General features: G+C 38.4%; 1 protein-coding gene across 9 annotated transcripts in view; it reads left to right on the top strand.

Annotated features, from left to right (window-relative positions):
- Positions 1-22500, top strand: part of LOC135196957 (LIM/homeobox protein Lhx3-like) — a 314229-nt gene that overhangs the window by 280168 nt on the left and 11561 nt on the right. For 7 of the 9 annotated variants that reach the window (XM_064223815.1, XM_064223809.1, XM_064223810.1 and 4 more), the window contains exons 4-5: positions 3224-3392; positions 12287-12423. In XM_064223815.1, the coding sequence (XP_064079885.1) occupies positions 3224-3392; positions 12287-12423 (306 nt within the window). Of the gene's footprint in view, positions 108-3223; positions 3393-12286; positions 12424-22500 lie in introns of all 9 variants that reach the window. The other 2 variants (XM_064223812.1, XM_064223807.1) reach the window with 1 other exon arrangement.

The raw sequence follows: 22500 nt of genomic DNA, 5'->3' as shown, positions 1-22500 counted from the left end.
AAGGCCGCTTACAGCAAGTGCTCGAAGCCCCCCCGCCACGTCCGAGAACAACTTTCGGCAGACACGGGCCTCGACATGAGAGTCGTGCAAGTCTGGTTTCAAAACAGGTACGTCTGGTACAGCTACTGAAAATGTGCCACCCGGACCCCCGCTGGCAAACCCCAGTCTTATTTGACAAACTTGGTGCTCCCACACACACCCCCACCCCCCACATCTGCACTCACATGCAAAAAAAAAAAATAATGATAAATAAATAAAAATAGAATACGCCCTAAATTAAACTAAAGAATTTCTTACCACCATATAAGTGTTAATCAAAATAATGAATTTATAAAGCTTCCCTCCAAAGATAGTAGTTCATTCAGAATCAAGTTTGAAAAAAAAGACGAATGCTACAAAAAAAAAAAAAAAAAAAAAACTAAGATTAAAAAAAAAGATTATTCATACTTTAAAATAAAACGTTTAGATTCACCTTTGTCCAATCGTTAAAAACCAATGCATTCTCTTATAATTTCAAATCGTAACTGGAGCAGATGATCCAATAGTATTATTGTGTTTAAATATAAATAATCAGTCAGATTGCCGTTGAAGGCCTTGAACTCCTAAAGAAATCCTAGTAAGTGAACCCATCCCGCTGAGAAGAGAACCTTTCTAGATCCACTGCCTGAAGAGCAAAGCGCCTCGCTTGCATTTGGTATCTTCCCTCTTTGTATCCCGAAAGCCTAATTAAAAGATGGGGATACAGTGATCCTGGTGGCACCAATACACTGTAGAATCGGCATTCAGTATAGCTGGTAGCCGCGACAACACTGCTCTGGGAGTCTTGTACACAGCTGTGGGAGTCTTGTCGGATATCTAGATGTCTGTCTACCTGTAGCTCTGCACCAGAAATGGCTCTGTCCAGTGATGCTAAAGTTAGAGAACAGACAGACGAAACATTTCCTTTCTGGTTTCTTTGCATTCACATATCAATGTACACTTTAGATCACAACATTGATTAAAAAAAATAGATTGATGTTGATGACGGGAAAATAAAATAAAAAATAATGTAACGGTGGAAAGCACGCGTTGTGTCTATAGTCATAAAAAACAAGAGCACCTTTTAGACAAATGCATGACACTGCGTTTCCGTCTTAGATTTCTATACTATTTTAGCCGTGCGACTGACTGTCTCTCTTGGACAGGCCTCTTCCTCTGCTGCTGTTTCTTCTTCTGTTCGTCGTCTCTAGATAGATTTGCCTCGAGTATTTTAGCGGATTTTGGTGAGCGGTGATGGCTCCTACTCCTCTCTCCTCCTCCTCCTCCTCCTCTTCTTCTTCTTCTTCTTCTTCTTCTTCTTCTTTTTCATGAGCTCAGTTGGATGGATAGCAACTCATTCTTGCGATGGAACGGAGTACGCAACGCATGAAAAAAATTAGACAGACTCACATGTGAAAATTAGACATAGACTCACGTGAGACAATTAGACATAGACTCACTATCCTTAGGAAGAATCACCTAGGCATTATAGTTGTATAGTACCTGCATTATAGAGTAGTGCTGAACTAAAACACTCTTCTGTTGTTGCGCGTAATGCAAAATAATGAGGGGCAAATTATAATATCCAATTCATTCGCACGAAAGAAACCAACCCTCATGCCATGACAAAAGCTACGGATCCATCGACAGTCATTCGTTGTGGTTTCAGAGGAACGAATACTGATCATTGTGTTCAATCTGAGCTGAGATGAGTTGGAGTCAAATGTTTTGCTTGAAGCTTTAGATTTCACTTTTGTTTTCTCTGAATTTTGATTTCCCCCCAATGATAGTTTCACTTACCGAGCTGCAGAAAGCTCCGTGATGACAATAAGAGTCAGGAGAAGTTTCAAAGAAAGATTCTCACACGACGCTCACGTTTCCCTGTTTTCGGAATGAAGTTTTGAGCTGGCACGAATTTCTCCGTTACGGAGCAGAACGGCTCGAGATGTAAATATGGCGCCGCGAAATATGTTTGCATTGAAATCTACCTCAGATCTGTTCTTACCAAAGGCAAGTATGACCATTGTTCTTAACTACGTAGACTTAAGACGGTGACCGCGTTCAACAAGTGAGTATAATTGGGCGCTCTAGGAATGTCGGACTTTCCAAGCGAGTTCTGAAGTGAATCTTCCAGAAGCAGTCTTGTCTCAGTGTCAGAAGCAAAAGCCAGACTTGCACGTACCTCTTGTCAGACGATAGTAAAAATATATTAGCCGAAAGAGAGAGAGAGAGAGAGTGAGAGAGAGAAAGAGAAATAGAGAGATTTTATGAAATCTTTCTTTTTTTATTCCCAAACCCTTTTGTATGATCTTAGCTCCTCTAAACAACCCTGTTTGCTCCCAACCACGCCTCCTGTGCGATATATTGTACACAATCTCCCTTTTTGAGAATTATAATTGCCTCTCACTCATTCCGTGATGTTCATTTTTTTTAGTCTGTTGAGAGTAAATGTCTTGAATGTCAGCACTTCAAGGAGAATGAATAGTGACGCATGGCCTATAACTAACTAAGTGTCCAAGAAGCTTGTTGCCAGTTGCTCTCGGGGATGTAGTACCTCGTAAAACTCTATGGCTTCTACCAGCCATCTTTCAGTTACTCTTCCTCATTTTACCTTACCTTTTTTTTTAGTTTCCTTATTTCCTTGTTTTCTTTGTAATGATAACACTTTATGTCCTTATTCAAAGAGTCAGACTGATATGGTTGTCACTTTAATAAACTCCCATAATCTCTTTTGTTTTGTCTCTAATGTTGTTGTCTTTGAGTTTTCAGAAGTCCCTATTGACAGTAGCTTAAACATGAATTTTGGTTTTTTGACCTCTTTAAAGAAATAAGTATCAGATAGACTATCTTTATTTATCTTTATTTTAAGACTGACAGTCATTTTCCTTAGTTTCATCACACCACTTAAATTTAAACATTAGAACGAATCGAATCTTCAGTCAAATTGATTCATGATCCAATTAAACCTTGAGCATTTCCTCCATGATCTTGTCCCCTTGAATGTCATTGGAAATTCATCTCAAAGGCAACGCCCCTTTCATGATGGGACCAGTCAAATCCGCAGAGGAATCATATCAGTATAAACCTTAAAGTAAAGATAGATGATTGCTATTGTGACAAAATGTTTGATTGTGGGTCTTTGGGCTTCCTTTTGAAGAACTTGTTTGACTGACGGTCGGTTTTCTTTGACGTTCGTTTGTTGCAGAAGGCGACGCGACAAACAAACGACCCCGTACCACCATCTCGGCGCGACAGTTGGAGCAACTCAAACAGGCGTACAAAGAGAGCCCGAAACCCGCTCGCCACGTTAGGGAGCAACTCTCTCAGACGCTCGGCCTTGACATGAGGGTTGTGCAGGTCTGGTTTCAAAACAGGTAAATGAACACGTTACGTCCTTCATTAAAGAACAGAGAACATTCATTGCATTCATCTCCAGAGAGGGAAAGTGTACGTACATGTGTGTGTGTCTCTTTCGTAGTACATGTAGGTTTAGTGTCTATGCTGGGTCACTGCAGAGACTTTTAATCTCGAGAAACTACTCATAGGGCCACTGTTGGAATATTCCCTCCTGCCCTTTGATAATTCTTGCTCCTTGTTGGAAAACTTACATATTAAGGCTCTACATGTCTTGCTGTTCGCGCATGAAATCTACATCGTTGGTTATATATTTTATATATATATATATATATATATATATATATATATATATATATATATATATATATATATATATTATTCGAGCTACAAATGTCCTTTAATATCTAATTCGCTCTACCCTCGGAATTGATACATTTTTCATATATGTACCGAAGGGGAATTTTTAGTTGATAATAATTTCGTCCTCTCATGGGATCGAACCAACGTCCAACGGACAGGAACGAAATCAGGACCGACAGTGACGTTAGCGATAGCCGAATCGCTAATGTCACTGTCGGTCCTGATTTCATTCCTGTCCGTTGGACGGTGGTGTTCGATCCCTTGAGGGGAGACGAAATTATTATCAACTAAAAATTCCCCTTTGGTACATATATGAAAATATATCAATTCCGAGGTAGAGCGAATTAGATATTAAAGGACATTTGTAGCTCGAATGATTTATATGAATCACGGTGATGTGATATCATATATATATATATATATATCATATATATCTATATATATTATATATATATATATATATATATCTATATATATTATATTATATACATATATATATATATTATATATATATATATATAATATATATATATTATATATTACACATATCTTATTAGGATATAGATATATTTGTACACACAAACACACACACACTATATAATATATATACATACACACAGACACACACGCGCAACACACCACACACACACACACATATATATATTAATATATATATAGAGAAGAGAGAGAGAGAGAGAGAGAGAGAGAAAAGAGAGAGAGTGTAGAGGATCTACTGCGTCACGTTTTACCAGATACTTATGTAATTTTGATAATCAAGATGGCGACACCAAGGCAAAGTTTCAAATCGTCTCCGGGGCATCAGGACGAGGCAACGTTCATCTGCCTGGCCAGGTGGAGGACTGTTACCTTGGTTTGATGCTCCTGACGCCAATCACAACATGGCCGGGTGTCAGAATTTCTTCCTTTCTTTATTGGGATCTAGGCTAAGTGGTGACAAGCTTTTCCAAATTTTGAGGAACTCGAGAAGTTTAAGAGGCATTGGGGATAGTAAGGTACACACACACACCCACACACACACACACACCCAACACACACACACACACACACACATATATATATATATATATATATATATATATATATATATATATATATATATATATATATATATGAATGTGTGAATAGTTATCCATATATGTGATTGTTTATCTATAACCAAAAATTGCCTTTGTATCATCTCCCATCAATGATAAAGCTTTTGCTTCGCTTTTTATGAATCATTATCAGTTCCGTACGGTAAAGGTTATTTTTTTAAAATTCTAGTTTGCCCTTTTTCACATTTTGGTTGTAGATTTCGGTGATTAGACGATTTAATGACCTCTGACTGACCTTTTTACTCGATCCTCAAAATTTGGCCTTGACCTGGTCTTCTAGGTTACAAGTTCACTGTGTAGCCTAAATTTAGATTCGGCATCATGCTTGCATTATTTATTTATTTCTTTTTTTAACTACGGGCAAACCTCGTCATATGAAGATTATGCTGCTGCTACTCTGTGGTAAACTAAATTTCGTTCGATTCAGTGCCTACAGTGAATGACTACGTTATCATTTGGGAAAAAATATAATTTCAGATAACTGTAGATGCGCCTCAATAGTAGCTAATGACGGATTACAGCCTCAAACACAAGATTTGCGCGTATTTTCAGTGTCTAGTAGCAGCGATTTTTAATATATCCTTCATAAAATACCCCAAAAGGCTGTGATGAAATGAAGTGGGTCATTTTGTCTCTTCTTTGTCCTTGGTTTTGATAAGGTTTCACTTACCAGACTCTGTGGGAATTTCCCCTTCATTTCTCTGTTTTTCCATTATTATACTACTCCATTATCAAGCTTCTGTTTGCCCCAGTCAGAGGCATGGAAAATATTTATCATGGAGTAATAATAATAATAATAATAATAAAGACTGTTACATTTAAAATTGTCTCCGACGAAGAAGAACTGGAGACTTTGAGGCGCACCTTTGAGGAGGAATCGGTTCTCCGCTTCGGTGGAGAGAAGTGTGGGTGGCACCACTCCCATTTAGGACGCCTGCCTGTGTCGCCAGCACTCCCCAAGGCTTCCACGCACAGGTCCACCGAAAGCCCACCAACATCGGGCTCTGCCTCATCGGCAATAATGAATGTCCGGAAACATGTAAATCTTCGGTCATGAACACCTACGTTCGTGGTGCCCTCTCACTTCTGCTTAGAGTACCACTTCCGATGAGCTCGAACGCCGCCCAAACCATGGTGGATAACGGATATTCTTACCGCCACGTTGCCAGGGTGACAAGAAATGCCGTCGACAGGTGGTATCGTCAGGAGAACCACGCCCCCAGCAAAAGTGAGATGACCATTGGATTGTTCTACAGGGGCTACATGAACACCGAGTACAAGAAAGACGAAGTAACCCGAAGAACATTATTGGCAACCATGTAAAACCCACCGAAACAGACAAAACAGTCGACCTTACGATCAACTGCAAGGATCGGAAGACTGCCCAGCCAGTGCCTCGTGAGGAACAGCCCCGTCGCAAGCGACGATCCCATGAAAAGGAAAGGAGTGGTTTACCAAATATCGTGCCCTGAGAATGGGTGCTGCCATTCGTACTAATGTATGACTACGACTCGACTCTCCAAGAGGATCGCCCTTCTTCACCTACAAGAAGGCCCGGTATACCAACATTACAGGAGGGAACGAGGCAGTGCACCCAACGTCAGCAGATCGTAAGGAGCGAAAAATCTTAGACGGTGACAGCGACCTTCGCCGCCTCCGATATAGACCATCCTCCGGTGGAAACCATCTCGAAACTATTAATTATTATTATTATTATTATTCTGAAGGTAATGCTGTCACGAAGTAATAATTTATTCCAATTGTACATATTCATAACTGATATCAACAAGAGACTTATTTATACCATGCGTGCGTGGAAACTATTGACTTTCTCCCTGTCCCTCTCCCTCCTCGACCTTCTCCACTTCATGTTCTGAAACATACACCTGTATTTCTTCACCCAGACAGCAGCCGAATGTCTCGTGATCATGAATTGTAGAATGAGGTGAGTGTTTGGTTTCGCTATGGTCGAATGTGAATGATGAAGAGAGGCGCAGTTTTGGATCTCTGTTCAGTTCTTGTGGCAGGAATAACTGAGTTGACGCAGTGAGCAGGACCTCTAATACAGCATGAATATGAATGGTATGATGCATTACGGCTTATCTCTCTTTTAGGATGCTTAGTAGGTGTTTGAGGGCGTTTTTCAGTGTCTATTCTATTACTGTAACTGTTTTTAACGTGAAGAATACATTTTAAATGCAAGGGGTAGAATAATGACTGATAATTAATAGGTGCAATGATAAAAGACAAAAAGCAGATTTCCACGATGCTTGTCATGTGAAAATCGGCGTTTTCAGCCTCTTAGCCAAGAAGTCCTATTCATTCTAACGACACCAAGAGAGCTGAGGCGCCGCGTCGTAATTCCACTTCATTGCTCTCGATTGCTGGTGCCCAATTTCGGCGCTGCGTTCAGGGCGAAGGCATCGCTGACCCGGGATCTTGGGAAATCGTTGGTGGAGGGGTGGGGGCTTCAGTGGCTCTTCACCCTCGGGGAGTCGGGTGGGGATTGCCCCCTCACTTATGCCGTCCCACCTTTCAATGTTTCCAATAATCGAAATTGCTCTCTCTCTCTCTCTCTCTCTCTCTCTCTCTCTCTCTCTCTCTGAATGAATAACAAATGATTTGTGTGAGTGCCTCTGTCCATCCAGACAGCCCTCAGGAAATGAGCTGAGAGAATTGTGTCTCCCCCTTTTTCTGTCCCTCCTTTTGGCCCCGAAGAGAAAAATGGCGGATAGAGAAATCAGCGGACGCTTAAATTTCTCCTGTGGAGCGGATAAGCAATTGAGACCTGGAGAAACCTGGCATTTCCTTCTCTTTCATTTGTCTTCCTCTCCATGTTTTCTTTATATTCACTGGCTCCTTTTTCTGATGTCCTCTCATTTCTCACTCTCTCCCCCTTCCTCGTTGTAATTTTCCCTTACTTTTTATCGTAGCATATTTTATAGACCACCAGATTTAACTAACTTCTCTCTCTCTCTCTCTCTCTCTCTCTCTCTCTCTCTCTCTCTCTCTCTCTCTCTGAGTTTTTCCTCTTTTAGGCTCCTGATAAATAATCTGCTAATGGAATGTTTAATCGCGACTCAGCCCTTCTTTCAAAATACGGAATCGGCTCGATATTTTTCCTTCCCCTCCTCCTCATCCCACTGGTCCCCTCCCCTACTACCCCTTCCTACTCCTGCAGTTCAGCCCTCGGTCCCTCTTTCTAAGTGATCAGTTTTACCTTTTATAGCGATTGCCATTCTACGTGACGTAAGATACAGGCATAACATTTTGGCTGCTATTTTCCGTAAGTCACTGGATGCCTTTTTTTCCGTAGTCGTTGGGGGAGGGGGTGGGGAGGGGTTGGAGATCGAATGGCTATTTAGTTTTTGAGTAGTTTTTATTTATTCACGTTCTTTTATTCTGAGGACAGTTGTCCGCTTTTGAGGGGGTGGGGAGATGGTGACTTTTTTTTTCTTTTTACATTCGCCTGTCCCCTGCGCTTTCCTAAAGTTGCAACAACAGTAACATAAACTGAAGCCGCGCTTCAGATAAAGAATACCATCTTGCGTTCGTTATAGTGCCAAGTTCAGTAATATTGGATTTAGTCTGTCTTTGAACGGGGAACATGAGCAAATGTTAGACCGTAACATGAGCATTGAGCTGCTTACCCTCTATTCAGTTAAGGAACTTAGGTCTAGTTAGTTCTTGGTTAGGTAACCACTAACGGCAGTATCAAATTTACACTTTATTTGGCTTGATTGCCACTTGTAGGGAATCGCGAATGCTAGGGGCACTTCCTAATCTCTCTCGCCTATCGTGAACAAAACCCACTTACCCTCTTTTTATAGTAAAGGACCGAAGGAAGTCGTTGATTATCCTTATTCCTCAGTGCACTCCTCTCTGGCTGAGTGGCAGGGCCAGAGAAAACCAGCGGTTGCATTTCAGCGAAGCGACGGTTTATAGGAAGACTCAGTTTCTTCAAAGAGTAAATAGATCATCGCGAGGCTGATATATCCATTGGCACTTAGGTGCCGACTCTCTCTCTCTCTCTCTCTCTCTCTCTCTCTCTCTCTCATGTTCGAGGCACGTGGTTGCAGCTTACAGACAGATGACGTCCGTTGTCTTTTCTGACAAACTCTTTAACGACGTGACGTAAGAATTATTTGTCCGCATTTGATTGTTCTCAGTATTTGATTAAGTTAACTAATCAACGGATTTGACGAAACTTGGCGCAATGTTCCATTCCGTTCCATGTGACAAGTGATTCGCTCTGTGTGGTTTCGAGACAACATCAAAGCTTTTCTCGTTTCTCATTATTGTTCTGTTTTAAAGGACATTGCAGTCTCTTGATAACAATACTAATGACGTTCAAGCTTTTGTGTCAGAATACGTAAGTGCTGCAGAGTATCAGCGCGACTAGAAACGTGAGAAAGTAAAACAAGTTGAAATATAAGTGACGAATACAAATCCGTTTTCATATGAGAGAGCAACCCTTTCTCGTCCTCAACACTGACCACACGTCGTCACTCCTTTTGGAAGTTGTATTTCTCCTGAAGCCAGGCCAGGTTCATTAACTTGGCCTTTTCCTTCAAGCTTTTCGTTTAAGATTATGTACTCTGAAATACTGCTCGCTTTCGTTTTAGCGTAGTTTCATCTGATGTTATGTGACAGGTGTTTGGAGAATACACATACGTGTATATATATACACGTATGTGTGTATATTATATATATTATATATATATAGAATATATATATATATTGCTAAATATATATTTTATAATGTTTTTTTTCGATTAGATCTCTACATTCCTTATATATTATTATATACGATATATATATATATATATAATATATTATTATATATACATACACACACACACACACACACACACACATATATATAATATATATATAGATATATATATATATATTATATATATATATTATACGTATAAAATATACTCCAAACACCTGTCACATAAACTTCAGGTAAAAAACTTCGCTAGAATGTGAGCAGTATTGCAAAGTACATAATCTTCAACAAAAAGTTTTAAGGAAAACGTAAATTTAATATATATGTGTGTGTGTTGTTGTGTGTGTATGTGTGTGTGTGTGTGTTTTCGTGTGTTGGCGCTTGCTTGTGCTTGTGTATTGCCATCCAACATTCGGATATTCCGTTGAATTCGATGTGCCCCTTAGGACCTAAGGAGTCAACTATGTACTTGGTAGATAACCGGCTATGGTTAATTCTTATAGGGTGAGAGAGGGACACGAGGCTCGCAACCTCATCACAAAAATATGACGACCAAAAGAAATTGCGAGTGACATCAGAGTGACCAAAGACTCAGCCCATCGTAGGGCATCTCCTCCTGTGGACCTTGTGAGCAATGATGTACACGTGGACCTTCAAAAGCAGGAGTGTGGTGAACGCAGCATCTGTCAGCTGCATGGACACACGTTGCAGATACAATCGCCACGGACGTCTCATGAACACATTAAGCCTTTTGGCTGACGTCACGAGACAAGTCTGCATCAGCGGTCATCTCACGGATTTTGACACTGTGACGGACGCTTTGTAGAACAACTGGCCTATTCTTTCCGATATGAGCAGTATGTCTGTTGATGCTGCAGCCGATCTTATCTTGTAAGATTAGATAAGATAAGATAACATAAAATCAGCTGTCTATTGATGATACAGCCGATCTTATCTTGTAAGATAAGATAATATAAAAGAGCGTTCGTGGTACATTTACAAGATAAGATCGGCTGTATCATAAATAGACAGCCGGTCTTATCTTGTAAATTGAGATAAGATCAGCTGTCTATTCTTGATACAGCCAATGCTATCTTATAAATGCGACATGAACACATTTAAAAGATAAGATCGGCTGTATTATATCTTATTTTATCTTGTAAATGTATTCGTGTCACCTTTCGTGCAAATGAAGACAAGTATTTTCGCTTACTCGAGGAGTAAGTCCACAAAATACTTTATGGTTGTTGCAGGGGTAGGAAAGATCAATGGAAGAGCCTAAAAGGGTCTGAAAAAGGATATTTATGATTTATTTTTTTAGAATAAAAATGTAAAAACTAAATAAAGTGCATGCTGAACAGTACAGAAAAATGATTTCAAATGAAATATAGCCTATTCATTTAAATTTTCATTGGTGGAACAAGGCTCTATTTGACCATAGACTTTAGCGCGCATTAATTTACGTTAAAAGTTAGGAATATGATGTTCATAACTTATGCGGTAGGGGAAAATCTTAAGCTGGAGGTCGGATCACGCCTTGTTCGACCGGATAAAGCGTCAGTGTGGCGATGGTGGTGATGATGAAGACATATTATTAATTAAGGAGCTGCAAATAAAGCTTTACCTTCCATATAACCTTCTGTATAGTTTGGTAGTTTTCTTAGCAGAGTTAGGAATTTGGTTGTTTATATAGGATATATTTTGTTTCGCTAAATACGCCCGCCTGTTCGTTTAAGGCAGTGATGATATTGGTGGCTTAGTTTTCATTTAAATTCACTGTGTATATGTATATATTTTATATATAATAATTATAGTATACTCCTCCATATAGTATTAATAGTGATATATATTAATATAATATATATAATTATAATATAGTGAGGGTATATGATATATATGTGATATATACTATATATATATATCTATATAATATATATATATATAATAATATTATAATATATATATACATTTATACATATATGAGATATTTATAGCTGTATGCAGGTATGATGTTTTATATGTATCCGTATATATTACCTCATGTTTCTCGACTTTCCTGTGGGAGCACAATATCAAGACAATCAAGGAGAAGATGAGCAGCGAATATATCAGATTTTTTGCATTTTGTCCCCGTTAACCTTATAAAAGGGCGTCTGAGAATTTCCAGCCTTCTTGAATGGCGATGAATTACAGTCATGACGTCCGCAGAGAGGCGTCATTGATGACCAGTATTGCATGATTTTAGAATCACATTACGAATCCCACAAAACCTGAACTGGTCCACTGCCATGACTCTTCCCAGAGACGTTCATGTATTTAGTACTGAAATATTTGAATTTTATTGAACTAATAAAAATATATATGTATATTATATATATATATATGTGTATATATACATACACACACACACACCACACACACACACATTATATATATATATATATATATATATATATATATATATGTGTGTGTGTGTGTGTGTGTGGTGTGTGTGTGTGTGATATAATATTTGGCCACACACACACACATATATATTATACTACATACATACATACATACATATATATATATATATATATATATATATATGTATATGTATATATATGTAAGTATATATAAATATAGGTAGGCACTCTAACATAAACCTATATGTGCAATATTGAGAGTTGTCCGTGCATCATCCCTGCTCTCCCCAAAACAGGCGGGCCAAAGAGAAGCGACTCAAAAAAGACGCCGGCCGGACGCGGTGGGGCCAGTACTTCCGGTCTATGAAAACCGGGGGGCGAGAGAAGCGGAGAGACGACGACAAGAGCGATGCCGACCTCGACCTTGACTCACGTAAGTGGAGACGAGATTTGTGTTCAGAGTTTCTTCTCTCTCTGACAAATTGGCTTTGGAGTTTCATCTTGTCAATAGTGCTTTAGAACATTGCTCTCGCAGGAGAGCGTCTCGAGTTTCTTCTGTCAGAACACTTAATCTGAATTGATTTCTTTGCAACGTTTTTCTAATTCTTTTTATTTATTTTTTTTGTCTCTGAAAAATGGATTGTGTTGAATCCATATGAAAATGTATTTTAGGTTTATTCATTTCCTCAGGGAATTTATTTCATGCTTCCTCTATTCAGTGCCATTATCAGGGAAAGTTTTTCCTCACCATAGTTCAGCTCTCTTCTCTGTGCTGCCACCTGGGTGTAATTTATCCTTAATTGATGATCTCAAAATGTCTTCAACTCTTCTTGTAACCTTGCCAGTCAACTCCCCTTCATTTTTCCCTGTCCCTCCCATTCCCTGAACATTCCTTCGATCGTCAGTCAATACCAATCACTTCCCAACTCTCCTCCACCTCAGATAATAAATCCTCGCTTTCAAAGTGAAGATAAGTCTCTCACTCCAAGACACTGAAAGTAGAAATGAAACCGCCACCCTGTTTCACTGGGAAATTTCACCAGTTTATCTAAATCTCAGAGAAAGGTTTTGGAGAAATCTTCATTTTCAAAGTAGAATTTTCTCATTTGTAAATTCCTGTAAAAACTAATTTTAAGAAATGCCTACTTCCACGTAGAGTCCATAAATTCATCCCTTTATCATCTCCCCCAACCCCTGAAGAAAAGCCATTTTCAAATTGAATTTCTTGGCATTTGAGACACAACATCCGTCCTTCATGGGACAACAGCTCAAGATTCATGGAATTTGAAGCTATTTTTCTCGTAAAATTGAAAGAATAGATTAATACAAAGTCATCTGTCGCATACTAAGGGATCTTACTATTCTTTTTGATGTGAAGCTTATTTTAAATCAACAAAGACATATATAACTACATTATATATATATATATATATATATATATATATATATATATATATATTATATAAATATATATATATAAGTATATATAATGTATTTATTTATGTGAGACAGAGTACATGGCTACAAGGAGAGTAGAACAAACCGGATTGCAAGTTCTTTAGCCTTTTTTTTTAAAGCATTTTCAAGCGAACTCCATACCGTAGTAGAAGAAAAGATTACAAATGAAATCGGTTTGACAAACAACTAAGACTTAGGGGTATATAACCCAAAACCAAAGTCATTACATTTAAGACAGCTGCTCTTCAGGCGAAGAACATCTGTCCAGGATTAATTCCAGCACTGGATTCAGCATCAGCAATTGTTATTGAAAATCTTGTGCAGAATGGGGTCAAGGTTGTCTAGACCTGCACTTAGATAAATATTACATGACCTTCTTGACCGTTTGATGCCGAGTCTAAGGGTTGTCTGTAAACAATATTTTTACATTTTTTATTATAATATTATGAAAGCTATCAGTCTTCTGTGATTTTCCGCTCAAGTGCACAAAAGCAACATAATTCCTATGGCTAATTCTGGCCTGAATGTTGATTTATTCGGACATTTAAATCCTTGAACGTTCGATTTAAATAAAACAAATTACAGTCCATAACTGAGATTTTGAAAACAATGTAACTACTCGGGTACGACAATTTCTTAAAACCGTGTGTTTTACAGTACATAATATTGTTGGATGAATTGCTTATGCACTGAATATTTTCAGCAATGATTTCATGGGTTCGTAGCTGATAAAAATAAGCAAATGTTCAAAAGCAATTCTAGCTTCCTGTTACTTTTAGTAAAGTCTTCACCATTTTTATTGCACAATTATTCGAAATATGAAATTGTTAACATAAGTCTAATTATTATCCAAATGTTCACTACTTCATTACATGAATTCAGGACTGACAATAATTAACGTTCGCAGGAACATTGAAGAGAATACTTAGGTTTGTGTTAATTTGATTCTTAAAAATAACGTACTCGAGTTAAATTATGTGGCTTTTATACAAAAATTCACACTGAAAATTTTCACACCCTATTTGTAGGGTTAATTTGACAGACGGATTTGCTATTTCAGTTATTCCAAAAGTTTATTTATATCTCCGTCTTTAAGCATAGTACCCAAAAATATCGTCTGCATACCGAAACCTTGCCATAGGTATAGGAATGATCTTAGGATTGAATACTAAAAAGAAAACAGAATCTAAATATAAATCTGAGGGAACTGGTGGTGGAGGGTCACCCAATGCTAAACCGAACTTTTGTGTAGCGATTTTCCGTTTAAAATGAACTTACAGTACAAATAGACAATCTAGTTCATTCGAAAACTTGACAGACTGATAATGGTCAACGAACCTGAATCATTCATTTTCTATATTCTAATGGGCCTTCGATTGGCATTTTTATGAAAGAAACCTCGAAACTGACTAATCTGGAGCCGGGATTCGATTGATCGTGATGCCGTTCCATTTTTCTGCTGGGGGGCTTGACTCCACGAAAAGGGCGTCTGATCTGCGTAGCTCCTGACGGCGACGAGAGCAGTTTTATAAGATATTCTGAAACTTGATACGGAACAGGGCCTGTACTACATAGCAAAGATGGAAAATGAGTAGCAAGGTCATGTTACATTGGTATGATACCCCTCTGATTTTAGATGTTGTTTGTAAACCCGATCATTCTTAGTAATCTCTTGTTCCAATTTATGTAGTTTCCCTTTCGTGGCCAAACACACTTCATATTTTGTGTCACGTTGGAATTCCCGCGATAGAACTATATACATACATATATTATATATACATAGATAGATAGCATAAACTTATGACTAAACATATAGTAATGGATGAAGTGAAAAGGTTGCCCACTGCCCATTGACGAAGCCGAATATTGTGTCTCCAATGCCTGGCGCTGCCATGTCATCTAAGCAATCAGTTTCGGGGAGCCAAGAGCGTTCAGAAGCGCACAATGGTAATGGCTGACAGATGACGCATAATAAGAAAGGAAAAGTAATCCATGAATGAGAATAGATGAATGATGATAACTGACAGAAAAAGATGATGTCCATTTCCTTGAAACTGACCCAAACTTTGGTGTTTTTGTTTTCTTTGTTGCTGCAGAGCTCGACGCATGTAAGTACTCGCATGTTTTTGCTATTTCTTGCCTTTCCACAACTCTCTCTCTCTCTCTCCATTCCTCGTGATCTTCCTCTGATGTGATATATAACTGCTAGATTAAAGGAGGTTTTGAGAAAAGCGATTCGGTCATCACCTAAACCAACTGATGTAGTTTCAGTTGATGTTTTCATTGAACACTATTTCGTCTATTACAGACTTGCGCGCGCACACATACGAATCGACCTATATATATAAATATATATACATATATATATATATATATATATATATATATATATATATATATATATACATATACATATCTGTATATATATATATATATATATATATATATATATATATATATATATATATATATATATATATATATATATATATATATATATACACACATATATCTATATATATATATATACACACACATATATATATATATATATATATATATATATATATATATATATATATATATATATATATATATATATATATATGCAACTGTAATAGCCACAATGCCCTCTTAACTTCTTGAATTCTTTGCTCTTTTTTTGGCTACGCTTGTCACTACGTACGAAGCCTCAAGATTTAAGTTCAAAGAAATGAAAAAAAAATTCTTTGAACTTGGATCATCAGGCTTTGTAGTATCCAAAAGAGCAAAGAACTCGAGAAGTTGAGACGGCATTGTGGTTATTACAGTTGCATATGTATCTGGTAAAAATAGTGACAAGTAAATTCTGACAAATAATATCTATATATATGTATCTATATACATTTTTATATATCCTATAATATATATATATATATATATATATATGTGTGTGTGTGTGTGTGTGTGTGTGTGTGTAGTGTGTGTGTGTGGTGTGTGTAATGTTATATATATATATATATATATATATATATATATAACTTGTATATGGTTTAATAGATATATGTATAAATTAATATATATCTATATGTATATATATATATATATATATAGATATAGATATTGTATATAGAAGATAATATATTATATATATATTTATATATATAGATAATTATATATATTTGTATATATAATATATATATAATATATATATATATTATATATATACTATATATATATAATATATATTTGTATATATAGAATATATATATATTATACTTGTATATTTATATATACACATATATATATATATACTATATATATATATATATATATATACTATATAATATATATGATATATATATATATATATATTATATATATGATAGAGAGATATTATTTATAATATATACAATTTCTGTGTGTGAATAGAGCATGATGGATACTGATAGCCAAAATATCACGGAGATAAGCATGCGAGAGTAATCCCTGAATAATAAACAGCCTAGATAAAATAGAGATAAATCATCATCATAGAAAGGACCGTGATCATTAAACCGAGTCTAGGAAAATTATAAATCCCGTCTGTCATCACTTACTACGCTGTAGTAGACTGTTCAGAGTTCGAGCTCTTCACAACTCGATATTATTAGAAAGTAGTATTCAACTAAGATGGAAGTGAGCATTCAGGGGAGACATCTTCCCCTTTCTCTCTCTCTCTCTCTCCTTCTCTATAGCGGTATGACATGTTAGTACGACGGACTGGGCGAGCGAGATGAGACGAGGAAGGGAAGGAGTGGTCGAGATGGAGGGCGGGCCGTTACGAGTGATCTTGACGGGATCGCTCGGGACCGTTGGGCGTCGCTCGGACCATTTTGGTTGGTCGATACAAAAGTCATAGACGTGAATAGCGGTGCCTGATTGGCTTATTGCATTAGGGGGAGGGGTTTTAGGATTTTAGGTGGTGTGTGATTGGCCGTCGTGAGGGTACCTGCCGGGGATGAGAGAGAGAGAAGAGAGAGAGATAGAGAGAGAGAGAGAGAGAGAGCGAGCGCCAGTGATCAATAACAGTTCTAGAGCGACGCTGATCTTCAGACACCGGCGGAGAGCCTTCTTTCAGCCCTTTATTCTCCTCTCTAATCGTTTACGTGTTGTCTACGCTGGGTTCAAACACGATTCTCTCTCTCTCTCTCTCTCTAAGATTCATTCGATTTCATAATATCCATCCAACCAGTTCATAATCTTTTCCTTTTTGCCATTATGACCTGAGCGTTCGTGGTTCTAAGGTAAATTATGATGGAAATTAATTACTGTGGTTAGTGTTAAGCCTCTCTCTCTCTCTCAGCAATGAAAGCCCTCCTCATGATAGACCTTGTAAACACGGGATACGGTAGTTAGCTCTTTATATAGTCTCGAACAGACTGTACATCCATCACTTTAATATGTTTTCCTGGACCACTCTCGGATAGCGTACGGGCTCATCTTTATTTTTATTAAATTCTGTAGCAAAACCTTACAGTGTCGATGCTCTCTTTACTTGAAGCATAGAGTTTCATCTCTCTCTCTCTCTCTCCCTGCCCTAGCAGTTATAGCTTAATCTAGTATTGGTAGTGGTTTTAGAGCGATAAATTGACAATCGGTTGGTAGGCTACACTTCGCCGTCCCGGGTTAACATGATTAGCGGAAGCTTGAGCGGGGCAAAAAGTTAGCCCGTTATGCGCGCTTGCTTTCACGATGTCTTTTGCTCAAATATGATGAATGAAATGGTCTGTTTGACACGATTTTAAATCGTTGAACATCAGTTACGAATCCTGCATATTTCCTTAGCATTGTCAGCTAGCATTTTTGGTTATGATACGAAAAACGAAACTGCAGAACATAGGTATAAATGAATTATTCTGAAGTTAACCAATAAGAAGCAATGGTTGGTTGTACTACCTAGATTATTTCCCCGTACCGTAGTGACGTAGGTCTCGGTTACTAGACCGAGTGCAGAGGTCCACACCGATCCTTCTGATTCCTTTAACACCTCGCCATGCTTACTGGCTCTGCCTTTGGCCTAGGACTCGTTCGGGAATAAGACTGGCTTCAGCTCAACCAATCATTCATGATAGGGGCTTTTCGAAAGAGCAGTTTGTAGACTTTGTTCGTTTGTGCTTCCGATGATAAGGAAGGAAGCTCCTCTCGCGCCATGTCATCCGGGCCCAAAAAAGCACACCCATCGGATTCCTTCTGAGTTTCCCCTCACACCCCCCCTCACTCACAAACGTCTTCTTCCTCACGATGGAAAGACTTCGCCGACTTTCCCCGGGCCATTTATCTTCTTTCACCTCCCTCCCCCGCCTCCCTATTCTCTACCCTGTCCTATTTCTCTCTCTCTCTCTCTCTCTCTCTCTCTCTCTCTCTCTCTCTCTCTCTCTCTCTCCCTTTTCGTCTATTCCTCTTCTACCATCTGGCCGCCCCGTCACCCACACTATTAACTAATTGACTCCAACAACACCGAATCATCTTTATGGAGACCGAGGGTCGCAAAATGGAGAGAGAGAGAGGGTGGGTGTGGGGTTAGGATCAGGATGAGTTGAAAAGGGTATAAATGGATGTAGTACTATAATGTAAGGCAGGGTTGGTAGATTAACAAGATTGAAACTGTTGATATATTAGTGTGAAAAAAAGTACAAACTACCATGTATTTGTAACAAAACGTTCTAGAAAAAAATAAAATAATTCGCGATATTTGAATACTTTTTCATGTTTATTTGTTAGAGAGCTTTAAAATGTTCGAGCGTCATTTTATTATTTATATTTATAAGCCGAAGCCGGTGAACTGGCAATTTAAGGGAACCAGTCAAATCAGGAAAATGACTGATCTGCTTCGTACGGATCAAATGTGTCAGGGAAAGACGGGGAGGATAGAGATTTCCGAAGCTTGGCTGTAGATGTTTTACTCTATATATCGATTTATCTCTTGCATTTTTAATCATGAGTTTTTGCCATTGTTGGTGTTTCTTGACTCAACGTTCCCAAAATGCTTATGCGTTGTAACATCTCTGTATCATAACAATGATATTCCTCTTCTGGTAGTGTTTAGATTGTCCGTTGTCCAATACGACTCTCTCATAGATTACCAGCATGACGAGTAGCTACACGTATGTGAAGAAGTACAGTATCGTTGTGCTCGAGACTCGAACGCGGATAACCAACAAACAGCTAAAACAAGTTTCCACGTCATTTCCCCAACTGGGAAAATATGAGATATTATTCAACGTAGGCTCTCCAGACCAAAAAATAGGTGGACAAAAAAAGGTGAATTATGATATGACAACAAACAGACCTTGAAGATGTTGCTTATAAGAGGACTACTTGAATCTCGAGCCGAAACAGGATATGTTCATTTCTGTATTAAGATCCCTCCTTCGAAGTAAGAGGTGGACGTTGAAGCTTTGCTGTGGTACTACGTAGTTAATTAAGGAAGTGACCGTTACGCTTTGTTGGTATTGCAGTGCAGGTCCCGTCGCTTTTGGGTACTTTTCCGCCTAGTTTTGTTTAATAACGCCAAAATTTAACTTGTACTCTATTACTAACACCAAAAATACTCTAAAATAGTCTGCTACTAATTCCCAACAAACGGAAGATTTTGGTTTATTGGAGAATCCAAACCAACTTAACATTTTGATCTCTAAACAAACTTAACTTTATACGAACCATCTTCAGCTGAAAGTTGGGATAAGGAACATGATTTGTGGAGCAGAATTGGCCCCATGCCGAGTAGAATGATGGCATCCCACTCTAGAAAAATAGATACCCTCCTGGGAAGGCAGAACCACCCAAGAAGAAAGTCACTCTCTCGGATAACAGAGGTCGCCTCCTCCTCCCTGCAACGTTTCATCAAACGCTGAATCCTATTTCTAGGCTGCCACAAAGATTTGATCTTGATGTCGCTGATACAGAATGTCGAGGCATAAAACACTCGGTGACCTCTGTATACATGAAAAAACAAATATAACCATATAAGAAGATATAGATTGAGGATGATTGACAAGACCGATATAGGCTTGCTGGAAAGTTTGTACATGAGTTGTGCGACGCGTGTCTGGGATGAAATTTAAACTCATGTCTTCACAAGTTCCGTGGGAGAAGATGACCAAATCACAAATAAAAAAGTACGGAAAACCACCAGTAAGTTTGACGTCCTTATCACTGATCAACAAACACTGCCAGATTCCAGCTGAAGTTAACAATTGATGCGATGTGAAGATTTGAAACAACGTAGTGATGTTTAAGAGCAAAAATAGCACTTTACTGGATATGAACTGTAGATACCAGTATTGCTAACAATAATTGTCCATCCAGGCACAAGTACAACGTTTTCCTCATAAATCGAAGAAGAACGTGACCCCCAGCCTTTACAACCGCCTCTTCAGAACTGATTGAGCTCTCCGCTAGCTCAAAAGAAGAACATGAAAGACACTGCAGTTTCAGTATAGCACAGTCACGAATTAATTAGATCAGTTTCTATGAAAAATAAATAATGAACCAAAAAGACGACCTTCTCGGGAAGTGATCAAAATATTGCATTCAATTTACTACAATTAGAAAGATGTTTTACGTTTCCTCTCTGAATGAAGTTGGAGGGACCCGAAAAGTGATATTACCTCTTTGGATCCATTATCTTTCGGGCTTTTTTAGCCGTGATTCTCGTACTGATAGATTAACCTGGCCATGTTCTAGCGAGTGCTACCACTCCTTAAACAACCAGTATGTAAATGACAAGTTCTAGTAACTTTAGAGGAAACAAAGGCATATCGTTAGTGCTTATTGAAGATCTGTTTGTGTATATAGGCCGCTACAACCTTCATGTTTAATGGGACTTTAAAACCATTCGTATTTTCTTGCATCTCTGCTCACTTGCTGCCCGTTTCGTATAAAGTTTGATATTAATTTCATAATGTATATTTATATATATATATATTATGAAATTAATATTAACCTTTATACGAAACAGCCAGGAAGTGAACAGAGACACGAAAGAATACTAACGGGTTTAAAGTCCTATTAAACATGAAGGATATATTATATATATATATATATATATATATATATATATATATATATATGTGTGTGTGTGTGTGTGTATATCTTATATGTATGTATATATGTACCTTGTCCAAAATCTATATTTTTCAAAGTGATGGGTCTTTTGAACGTTTGACATTATAGCACCATCCTGAAGCAGTTTATTAAACGAATAATGAAAGTGAGACATTACAGTAACGTGTTATTTGAGATTCCGTTGGATCTCAGCGCCTTTGATGCTGTAATCAACTGATTGCATTCAGCCAGACAGCGACAGAAGCGACCGCACAGGATACCTGGCGTTTAAAGGGACGATTTGACAGAGCGAACAAATTTCGCAATTGCGCTGTCACCGAGGAAGGTGCGACAAACCAAACCGCGTGCACCGGATGGAAGTCATTGAGCCGTATTGAGGAACTCATTTGAATTGATCATTCCCAGAGGAAGATGGGAAAAGGTCGCCTAAGGATAAATGGAAAGTCATGACTGAGATCGCAGAAGATAATATCGGACTCGCTCAAGGCTCGATCATTTCCATACGCGTTCGATACAGGAGATCTCGCTTCGAGAGAAAGTATTCCCCGTCGCCGTGACAATCAAGGTAGTGTCAGATCGATTTGCCGTTCAGGCTTCAAATAGCAACAAATAGCTTCGTTGTCATCATCCTTATGGCCACGGGAAGGCCGGGCCTTAGGGAGGGTGTTGGTGTTTGACCTGCCGGAGGGGTAGGATTGTGGACGGGCCAACCAGATTTTAATGGCCGAAATGCGTGCCAGGGAACAATATGCTGATGATTGGGCTCAGTCGTAGGGCGGGCGGGGAGGAGGAGGAGGAGAGGAGGACTGCTGAGGATGTGGGGTTGGTAGGGGAGACTCCACTGATTCCCTGGAAGCATATGGTGCTGCTGATTCACTCTGGCGAGGCGAGGGTGCGAGGAGGGATACGGCCGAGTCAGTCGTTCAGGAGATAAAGATGGGAGAGAAAAGTGAGCTGCTGAGGA

This window comes from Macrobrachium nipponense, chromosome 18, assembly GCF_015104395.2.
Source record: "Macrobrachium nipponense isolate FS-2020 chromosome 18, ASM1510439v2, whole genome shotgun sequence".
NCBI lineage: Eukaryota > Metazoa > Arthropoda > Malacostraca > Decapoda > Palaemonidae > Macrobrachium > Macrobrachium nipponense.
The sequence above is the reverse complement of the archived record's forward strand: the minus strand, read 5'-3'. Positions and strand labels throughout refer to the sequence as shown.